General features: G+C 59.3%; 1 protein-coding gene across 5 annotated transcripts in view; it reads right to left on the bottom strand.

Annotated features, from left to right (window-relative positions):
* Positions 1-9,282, bottom strand: part of CARMIL3 (capping protein regulator and myosin 1 linker 3) — a 17,339-nt gene extending 8,057 nt beyond the window's left edge. For 4 of the 5 annotated variants that reach the window (XM_017544648.2, XM_017544649.2, XM_037744330.1 and 1 more), the window contains exons 1-26: positions 9,090-9,280; positions 7,484-7,578; positions 7,144-7,194; positions 6,981-7,040; positions 6,771-6,886; positions 6,467-6,564; positions 6,132-6,202; positions 5,958-6,031; positions 5,650-5,725; positions 5,480-5,568; positions 4,876-4,970; positions 4,567-4,653; positions 4,254-4,363; positions 4,033-4,110; positions 3,396-3,472; positions 3,212-3,316; positions 3,053-3,122; positions 2,505-2,586; positions 2,280-2,376; positions 2,077-2,131; positions 1,825-1,997; positions 1,550-1,618; positions 1,219-1,312; positions 1,027-1,125; positions 522-650; positions 239-352 (exon numbers count right to left, since the gene is read on the bottom strand). In XM_017544648.2, coding sequence (XP_017400137.1) covers positions 239-352; positions 522-650; positions 1,027-1,125; positions 1,219-1,312; positions 1,550-1,618; positions 1,825-1,997; positions 2,077-2,131; positions 2,280-2,376; positions 2,505-2,586; positions 3,053-3,122; positions 3,212-3,316; positions 3,396-3,472; positions 4,033-4,110; positions 4,254-4,363; positions 4,567-4,653; positions 4,876-4,970; positions 5,480-5,568; positions 5,650-5,725; positions 5,958-6,031; positions 6,132-6,202; positions 6,467-6,564; positions 6,771-6,886; positions 6,981-7,040; positions 7,144-7,194; positions 7,484-7,578; positions 9,090-9,129 — 2,304 coding nt within the window. In that variant the 5' untranslated portion in view covers positions 9,130-9,280. Of the gene's footprint in view, positions 1-238; positions 353-521; positions 651-1,026; positions 1,126-1,218; positions 1,313-1,549; positions 1,619-1,824; positions 1,998-2,076; positions 2,132-2,279; positions 2,377-2,504; positions 2,587-3,052; positions 3,123-3,211; positions 3,317-3,395; positions 3,473-4,032; positions 4,111-4,253; positions 4,364-4,566; positions 4,654-4,875; positions 4,971-5,479; positions 5,569-5,649; positions 5,726-5,957; positions 6,032-6,131; positions 6,203-6,466; positions 6,565-6,770; positions 6,887-6,980; positions 7,041-7,143; positions 7,195-7,483; positions 7,579-9,089 lie in introns of all 5 variants that reach the window. The other variant, XM_037744331.1, reaches the window with a different exon arrangement.
* Positions 9,283-9,833: the final 551 nt, after the last annotated feature.

Below are 9,833 nucleotides of genomic sequence, written 5' to 3'. Positions count from 1 at the left end.
AAAAAAAAAAAAGAAATATGCAAAGGGTGGCAGTCAGAGTTCAGGGACAAAGCTAGCAGAAAAAAATCCCAAGCCCATATTGCAGCAATGCCTTGGCACAGTGGGACTGTGGGTGGTCTCGACTCTGTGCCTGTCCTCCTGGCCCTCCAGTAGTCTCCGCAGTTTGACTTCAGTTCTTGGCTTAGGACCTGTCAACACTGGGCTCCCACCATGGCTTCCACCTTCCTCCAGGACTTGCCTGCAGTTCCTTGTCCACAGCTTTGGACACCTCACTTGCTACTGATTCCAGCCTCTGCCGCACAGGCCCGTCACTGGCCAGCACGTGGCCCAGCTCATAGAGGCTGGGAAACAGCTGGAGAAGGAAGGGGTTATGATTAGCAGGCCAGAACCAGGACTTGCTAGGTCTCTGGGGGGCCTAGGCTAGGAAGGCAGATGCACAGGGCAGGGCTGGCATGGCTTAGCATGGTTGGCCTTCTTGGGTTCTCTAGACTGCGGGGAAGGGTGGGCTGTGGAGGGCTCACCGCCCGGGAGTTCTTGGCATCCTTGATGAGGTCCCGAGCGTAGAGTAGCTCATCCTGCACGGGCTCCAGGGGGCACAGCCTCAGGGCCCGAACCTCCTCCTGCACCCGTCCACACAGCCGCTGCAGCATCTGGAGCACAGTGGCAGGGGTGTCAAGGGGACCCCTGCTTCCACATCTTCACAGGTGGGACCCCTTAGGTGGTGCTACTGGTGTTGGCACGGACAGTGGTGGAGATGATGCGCTGGCTGGCCTGGTCTCCCTTGCTATGGCCTTCTTGAATGCCCAGGTGAGCTACTGGATTTCTGTGCACTCCTGTGTTTACCCACATATGTTTGAAACCCATATCCTGCTTGTCCTATCTTTATGCTTCCCCACATCCTTATTCCAGTGATAAGGACCACCATGCAGTGCCTCTTCATGCTCCCCAACTCAGTTTTCTCTCACATCACACCCGTGCCCTGCATGCCCCAGGTGTGCCCCCTGTGTCCCAGAGGGAAACGTTTACTTGCTCGGCGCTGCTGGTCACCAGGCCCTGCTGCAGCCTGAAGGCCTGCTCCTGGGGGCACGTCTGGGAGTGGTTGTTCCTCACTAAGCACCATTGGATCTGGAGATGATGAGGGTGGTGGGTCAGGGCCTAGGGATGTGGGCTGCCCGATGCCCCTTGCTGTTCCACCCTGCTTAGGACAGCACCCTGCACCTTCTGCCAGACGTCCTCGGTGCGCTCAGGGGCACTGCGGTAGGCTTGGGAGATGTCACTCACGGGGAAGGACATGAAGCGCAATGTGTGGTTGCTGTGGGACACAGGGGCACAGCTGGGTGGGAACAGGTGGGGATGGGAGGCCCCTGCCTCCTCCGTTGGTGAGCCACCCTCCAGCCCCCTTGCTCATCATTTCTCTCTTTCATGGCCCTTCCTAAAATTTCTGTGCAAATAGGCCAAAGGGGCTGGGGTGGGGCAAGATTTGTTCAGGCCTGGTCCAGGCACAGGGAGGCAGGGGACTTGGATCAGGGCAGGACCATGGTCTACTCACCTCTCCAGGGCCCTTGCGATGTCCAGGAAGCCCAGGGCAGATGTATTGTTCCGATCCCATAGGATAGTTCTGGGGGCAGGGTAAGCACCAGTTTGGCACCCCTCCTGCTGGGTCCCTACTAGGGGCCAGGGACACAATCCTCTTGGTCAGAGATGGTTCTGGGGCTGGGGGTCTTCTGGAAGCTGGGGTCCAGAGCATCAAGGCAAGCAGGGAGATTGTGGATGTATGGGGAGGGGCTGGGGCTCCAGGTCAGGGAGTCCTGGTGTGGGCCCCACCTGAGGGAGGAGTTTATCTGCAGGGCCTTAGACAGCATCTTGGCCCCAATGTCCTCCATGCCATTGCCGCTCAGATCCACCTTCGCTAGGCAGGTGTTGCTGCCCAGGGCATTGATGAGGATGCTGGTGCGAAGTTTCAGCCGGGAGTCTGCCACCGACAGGGACTGCAGGGACTGTGTGGGCAAGGTGGGGTTGGGCCCAGTCCCAGAAGCCTCCTCCAACTGCAGGTCCCTCCCAGGCCCAGGCACTCACACAGTCCTCTTCCTGGATCAGCTGCACCAGCTTATGGAGGATCTCCTCCAGGGTCCTGCAGGGAGGCGGGGCTCAGAGTAGGAGGGGAGGGGCTGGGGTCATGCTATTGGAGGAGGAGAGAGGTGGCCAGAGGTAATTCGGTGAGCCAAGAGGATGGGTGAATGATGGGACGAGGGTCTGTGGGCATGGAAAGGGGGCCTCACTTGGCCTTGACATTGAAGTTCTTGCCCAGAAACAGGTGCTTGAGGGACTTGTTCTTGCCAAGTGCGGGCACCAGTGTCAGGAGGTCTGAGTCAAACCCTGGTGAGCAGATGAGAGGGGCCTGGTCTTGAGGCCTGAGGTTGACTGGTGTCCCTTCAGGGCTGCTTCTGCATGCCCCAGGCCCCTGTTCTCCTCTGGCCCCAGGGAAGAGAGGCACTGCTACTCACCATTGTCTGACAGATCCAGGCTGCCTACACAGGCGACAGCTCCCAGTTGCTCCTGCAAGGCTTGGGCTCCCGCTGAGCGGAGCTGCAGGGACAAGGTGAGGTGGGGAAGGCAAGGATTGGGGTGGGGGATATGGTACCTTTAATACTTAGAGATCAGAGTAGTCACACCAGGACTCAAGGTCATGCCAGGATCTGGGTGTAAAATCAGGGAGGCTCTTTCCCTACCCCAGATCCTTCCCTAGGACTCACTTCCCTCCCTTTGGCCAGAAAGTCAGCTATTCCTGAGACAGCTTGCTCCTGCCCTCTGGTGGAAAAGTCTGGTATCTCCCACCCCAAAGCTTGAAGGACTGAGATACTAGAAACTGAAAATGAAGGGCCTCTGGAAAACAGGGCCACACCTCAGACTGAGAGGTGAACGTGGTGGTGTGGCCAGGTCAGGGGGTTGAAGAGGGTCAGCACAGAGGCTAGATGGAGGCAGGGTTTGACTTAGGTCCGAGAAATGCACATTGGTCGGGGGCGGGCAGTGGGGCTGGGGACTGGGGGCTCACCTCACAGCTGCTGAGATCCAGGTGCAGGTCACTGAGGTGACTGTTGAGGGAGAGGCCCTGAAGCAGCGCCCTGTGGAGGAAGGTCAGCAGGCCCTCCTTTACCCCTCCCCGCTCCCCATGGCTCCCTTGGATGCCCCCCCAACCCTGCACCCACCCGACCTGAGGGCCTCCAGGGGCAGCTTTGTGGCTGACAGGTTGACGTGGCTCAGTGTGTAGGCGCTGCTGAAGAACTGCTTGAAGGCTGGTGGGGTCTCTCGACTTTTCCTGTGGAGAGACCCCTGGGGTCAGCAAGGGAGGGGGTTGGCCATGGCTTGCCCTGTCCTCCCTTCCCCCTCCTTCCCACCTGTGAGAGCAGCTGTTTCGAGCCAGGTTGAGGTAGGTGAGGTGGGAGCAGCAGCCGTGGAGCAGGGCACCGAGAAGCTGTGGGGAGACATGGTGGGTCTCAGGTGAGCTGGAAAGGGTGGAGGAGCGGCAGGAAAGGACCCCTCCTCCCTCCCCATCGAAGTTCCTGGCTCTTCACTTTCTGGTCGGCCTGTGTGAGCTCCGCTATTGATGCCCACTCAGATTCTGTAAGCCTCTGTTTTCTCCCCTGTGGAACGTGGGTCTACTTCCTGTCTGGCTTCCAGGGGCATGGAGCTGCTCACAGGCAGTGGATGTGTAAAGTCAGGGCCACCACTGACTCCTAAGATGGCTTGTTCAAGTTAGGAAAAGCATCCATTCCCCCGGGACACGCTCCTGTGCCAGGACACACAGCTGGGGAATAGAGCAACAGCTGGCCTTCAGGCACAGCCAGCGCAACCCTATGGCCTGGATAAAGTGCCATATTATATGAACTACGGACATTGCTTTATACTTCAGCTGAACCTGAAGTCATCCAGACAGCTCTGCCCACCTGTGTACTCAGGGATGGGGGGTGAGACAGAGGCCCACCGTGGTCTCCCCAGATCACCTTGGATGGGCTTCCCCCACCAACTCCTCACCAAGTCTATGGCGCAGTCAGTCCCTGACAGGTCCAGGTGCACCAGGGCATTGGGTTGGGCCAGAAAACTGTAGAGGGCCTACAGCAGGAAGGATAGAGGAGCTGCAGGGGAAGGGATGATAGAGTCTCGCCACCCCCGGGGACCCTAGGGCAGAAGGCCTCCCAGCTCCTGAAGCTTGAGCGTGCTTTCTGCAGGGGGCTGAGGCTGTTCCGAGGACTCACATTGGCCTCGTCCGTGGCGAGGAGCCCAGGGTTCTTGCTCAGGTCCAGGTATCGAAGGGAGCTGGCAAAGGCTGGGTTGGCCCCAAAGGTCTGGCCGAGTGCCTGGAGCCCTGAGCACAGCGGGCACTGGGCTGGGTTGGCCCCCAGCCCCACCTCTTCCCCTCAGTACATCTCTTCCCCGCTCCCCAAACGTGGCTCCTTTTCATTCCTCTGTCCCTGAGGTGGTGTGTGAGTGTGTGGGTGTAACTCTGGAGCTCAAAACCCCAGGCAGCACCGGGGTAGGGTCAGAGGTCAGGGGTCCTGGCGCGAATACCTCGAGGGGAAATGGCAGTCTTGGCCAGGCACAGTTTGGTGAGGCCAGTGGGGAAGCAGAGGAGCTGCTGGCTCAGACTGAGAAATCCTGGGGAGTGGAGAGAGAAATGGGCCCAGTGAGAGGCAGGGCCGTGGGCGCAGGTGGCACAAAGTCAGGTTGGGGACTTGAGTAGGATACAGGCCTGGGGTCAGGGATGAAGGTATCAGGGTAGGGGGGCTGCTGGAGAGCCCAAGTTCAGACCTGGTTGGACTCTGGGCTAGGACAGGGGTCTGCATTGTGATGGGGACAGGATTCAGGGCTGGGGCTCACCCTTGTCCTCGATGGGGTTGTGGGACAGAGTGAGGGCATGCAGCACACAGCTCCCGTTCTCCCCAAACACCCCGGCCAGCTTCTGGACAAAGTCCCTTCAGGGAAGGGGAGGAAGGATTTGTCCTGAGCTGAGCCCCATGTCCCAGCCCTTGGGCTTCCCCTCCTCCTCTACCTGCCTGCCTGGCGGGGGCTGCAATGGTCAGAGGCCCCCACAACAGGGGAACAGCTCAGGGCCTGCCAGGGAGCTTGTCACCACTCCGGAGTGCCTGGGGGCATTCCACACCTTAGGAAGTTGTGCTGAGACAAAAGTCAGCTTTGGGTCCTCAAGACTGGAGCAGCCCACCCTGCCTGGTAGTTAACAGAAAAAGAGGATGGGGCATGGAACACCCTGGGGAAAGGCCATGGAGCTGGGGGTCAGAGGCCTGGGTCTGAGTCCTAGCTTGACCTTCGACTTGCTTTGTGCCTTCTTTTGGCCTCAGTCTCCTCTTCTGTAAAGAGAGGCACTGGATAAGGTAGTCCAGAGGCCTATATCATACTCTGAGGCTCTGGGACCCTAAAACTATATCAAGGGTGCACTACTGCCCAAAGAGGAGGCTGGCCTCACGTCTTAAGCCCGGCGTTGTCCAGCACCAGCTCTTCGAGGCTCCCCGACTTGCTCAGGGTATGTAGCACCTGTTCTAGCACTTCAGAGCCCTGAGAACAGAGGGGATCTTGCGATCAGGGGCCAAAGGGGACACTACTCCTCCCACCTCACCAGCCCCTCCTAGTTCCTACCAGCCGCAAGTCCTTGCAGTAGAGTTTGGTGAACCACTGGTTGTAGGCCAGGGCTGCCACCATTAGGGCCAAGTCTCTGTGGGGATATGGAAGGGGGCAGAAAAGTGGTGAACAGGTGGCTGGGTCAGAAAAGAAGAGACCAAGGATGGGGTGGTTGGGCTGGGGAAGACCTAGATGGGTTGATGGGGATGGGATGGAGTTGGGGAAATAGAGCTGGGGCTGTGGGACCAGAAGGATGCTCCTGGGAAAGGCCGGGATTGGGCTGAAGCTAGGAATTTGAGGGTAGAGTCTCTGCCCCATCTGCTTACCGGCTCTCCAAGTGGCTGAAATCCAAAAGATTGAACTCCCGGTTATCTTCAGCATGGTAGATGGTGTCCACATCCTTGGAGAGGTGGAACTGGCTCACACCTGCTCCCCACTTCCTCCTTGGCCCCCTCCCTCCAGTCCCCACCTGTCCCCTACGGGGCCCCTGCCCAACGTACCCATTGAACCTCCTCACGGCAGTGTAGCCCATTGTAGTCACACAGAGCAGCATAGGTCTCAGAGAAGCCACCTGTGGGGCAGGAGATGGGCTGGCTCCATGAGGGTAAGGAGATGGGGAATAGGCTTGGGGTTCAAGAACATTCAAGGTCACTTTATGTGCCAGTGCTCTTTGTTCTTGTTATGCCATGAACTTCCTGAGGTCTGGGAGCTATGGAGTCCTCAGGGCAGGCAAAGCCCCTCCCTGCCTGCCCAGGCAACACCCCATGCACAAAGGGCTTTGGACATGGGGCAAGATGGTTTAGGGCCTACTTTCCTCACATCTGCCCCTGCTCACCACAGACACTGTGGGTGGTAGATGTTGAAGTCTCAGAGTTGGGGGACGTGTCTCGGGGACCCTCTGGGGTGTCTGCGTTTCCACGCCGGATTAAACACCTGGAAAAGAAAGAAGTCATCCCAGAGAGGGCTGGAAAGAGGCTCTTAATTCTTCACACATTATAGCTCCTGCATCCCAGGAAAAAGCAGGAGTGGGGACACGAGAGCTCTCCTTCTTCTCGGCCCTGGTCCAGGGGAAGGAGGAAGGGAAGGAGAAGTCTCCCTCTCATCTAATCCCCTTAAGAGATCCCTCATTTGCCACTCACCCAGGGCCAGGGCAGACCTTGGACAGGGCAGAGCTCACATGGCGCGTCACCTGGTCCACACTTTCAGCTGATGGCAGCCGCATGCTCACCATGCCACGCTCTGTCTCCACCAGGATCTGGAGGAGAGGAAGTTTCAGAGTCTCAGACTCCCTCCTCTCTGCTCCCTCCTTCAGCTGGCTCAGTAGTGAGGCCCAGAGCCCTGGTACTCACCTGGTTCTGACTGAGCGTGTTGAAGGCACGGATCTCCAGGACATTGAAGGAGCTCTCCACCTAGGAGGGATGGAGATGCTCAGCTCCTGGTAAGTACCTGGGTTGCCAGGCTTGGGAGGTAGGGAGCATGACAGGTGCTCTCCTCCTCCTCAGCCCAACTTACCTTGGCTGGGACTTTGAGGGGGAAGAGGTGGAGGCGCCAGGAGGTCAGGGCCTGCAGAGAAAGGAAAAGAATATCAGTAGCTCATGGTGGCTGCTGGGCCCTGGTGCTTCTGCCCTCCTTAAGCCCTTCATCTCTGCTCATGGAGTACCCCCCAACCTGATGCCGTGTCCTAGACGTCTTCTGGACATCAACCCAGTCCAGTCCTGCCTCCTCTTCCCAGGTTTCATCTCTTCAGTGACCACTCACTTCTGTCTCCTCTGCCCTACCAGCTCCCTGCCCTCTACTGGCCAGCTGCCCTCACCAGCCACCTCCTCACTCCCCACATGCCCAGTGCCCTCACCAGCACTCGGTCCTCAAACTTCTTGGGCTTTGTTTCCAACTTCACACGATGTTGTTGGAGCACAGCCCCTTGGCTCAGGCACCTCCGGATGCTGTCTGAGGGTGGGTGGGGGCCTGCTCAGAGCTTTCCCTTACCCTGGCCACCTCCACCTCCCAGGGATCTCCAGATAGAGGCAGAGTCAGGGTCAAATGGGAAGAGAAACAGAGAGACAGAGAAAGGAGGACAGGGACAGAGGCCTTTCCTTCTTGGGTGACTTTTCATACTCTCTCTTTTTCGACTTTTCTCTTCCTATCAGAGAGGGAGTAGGGTGTGGAGAAAACTCCGGCTCCTGATGTCCCTGAGTCAGGGGACAGTTGCTGACTGTCTGTGGGAGGGTGTGTCTTACACTTCTGAGGGTGTGAAGAATTTTTCCAACCCATGCACTACAACAGCCATTGACACATACACAGTGAGTCAGTGTGTGGGGGTGTGGGGTGTCCCTTTGACTATATTCTAGGTGGTCTGGGTGTGAATGTCTGTCTTTACTATGAGTGTGCATGCCTCCTGGAGATGTCAGGGAGCCTGAGTGTGGCATTGGTGGGGACAGGTAAATGTGAATGAGTATGATGTGGAAGGGGCACAGAGCCAGACAGTTCCTCTGTGTGTGTTGGGCAGGGAGAGGAATTAATGTTTAAATGAGCCCCATACCCATCTGCTGGCTGAGCCACCCAGATATAGTGTGTGTGTGTGTGAGTGTGTGTGTATGTATGCACACATGTGCTGGGGTGCCATCTCTGTGAAGGTGTGTTACACACATCTCATGATTGTGCTGTGTGTGTGTGCAGGTGTGGGAGATCACCACAGTGCAGCATGCCTCTGAGCATCCATGAGCATCCTGAGCTCTGCGTGGTCTAGCCTGTGTTCCTGTCTCTGGGGGTCAGGGTTGTGGCAATGCTGGGTGGTTCTGAGAGCCATGCAAACGGGAGAGGCCTTGACGTGTGGGTAGTGGGTAGTGAGAAGGGGGTAGACTGGGACAGGGGCTGTGGGAGGCGAGCTGCAGAGACTCTCCTGCTCTTGGTTTTAGCTCCGATCCAGGGCCTCTTCCCTGACCCTCTTCTTTGCCCCACTGGCCTGGGCGCTGCCCAGAGCCTAAGGGACCCTTCAGGGCCAGTTCCGGGGCGGGGCCAGGAGGAGGAGGGTGTTAAGCCACGCAGTGGTCAGGACCAGGGGCAGCTCCCATCGCCGGGAGGGGAGGGCCTGGCCCCGCCCGGCGGGAGAAGCGGGGACTCTCTAGAGGGGAGATTGGACGCTTCTCTGAGGGTGGGTCAGGAACGCCAAGAGTCAGCCCCAGGGAGCGCCAGGGAACTGCACCTGTCACTGAAGGGTGGGACGAGTGGCTCTGGGACAGGAAGGTCCTGACCGGGTGAGGCAAGGCGGGTAGCGGAGGATACTACAGGGACAGAGATGCCCAGACTGGGATTCAGGGGCTGCCTTGGAGCCGGGGTGCATGGGGTGGGGTGGGTGGGTAGGGGGTGAGGCACCAGGCTGGGGTGCACCGCGGGGAGGAACGCGCTGGGTCTGGGATGCTCCCGGATGGGGCATCCCAGAGACCGAGGCAGCCTCGTACCTTGCAACTCGCGGGTGAGCTCCACGCTGCCCTTGGCCATGGCGGCCGCTGCTGCTGAGGCTGCTGCAGAGGAGCCGCCGCCGCCGCCGCGGGGGAGCCGCGGCACATGCTAGACCCGGCTTCGGCAGGGCCCGGGAGCTGAGCGCTGCAGCAGCGGCCGAGACCGCTCCAGTCAGGGGCGGCTGCGTGAGCGCTCCTCCCCCAGCCTCGGAGCGCTGGCTCCCCCGCCCCGCCCGGAGAGCTACCGGACTGAGCATGCGCACCGCGCTGCCAAGCCGCGTGAGACCCCGCGCGCGCTCGCGCCGACCCCGCACACCGGCTCCAGCGTGAGAGGCCCGGTGCGCGTCGCCCGGTGTCCCGGCCTTTGGGGCGGGGGGCAGCGTCCCCGCTTTCCGTCTACTCAATCTTCGGGCCCCGTGGGCAGAACCCATTTCTTTTGTTTGTGGGCCTAGGTATCTTGCAGGGCCTTTCCCTGTTCCCCACCAGCTCAGGACCGGTCCAGCTTGTCCTTGCTGACTCGGGAGGGAACTCGAGAGCTAGGGCGATGCCGGGAAAGGACCTGGCCAGATCTGGGAGGTGTTAGAGAGTTCATCCTTCCCCACCCTCACCCGGCTTGGCCTGCCTCGCGGATCCCCGTGACATCCTGGGAGTTCCCGTGCCACCTTCCTTCCAGCTGGCAGCTCTGAAGACACCTCCACCCCTGAACATCACGCTCAGGTCCTGTAGACAGGGAGGAGGGCTAGG

This window comes from Cebus imitator, unplaced genomic scaffold (assembly GCF_001604975.1).
Source record: "Cebus imitator isolate Cc_AM_T3 unplaced genomic scaffold, Cebus_imitator-1.0 Scaffold170, whole genome shotgun sequence".
NCBI classification, from domain to species: domain Eukaryota; kingdom Metazoa; phylum Chordata; class Mammalia; order Primates; family Cebidae; genus Cebus; species Cebus imitator.
The sequence above is the reverse complement of the archived record's forward strand: the minus strand, read 5'-3'. Positions and strand labels throughout refer to the sequence as shown.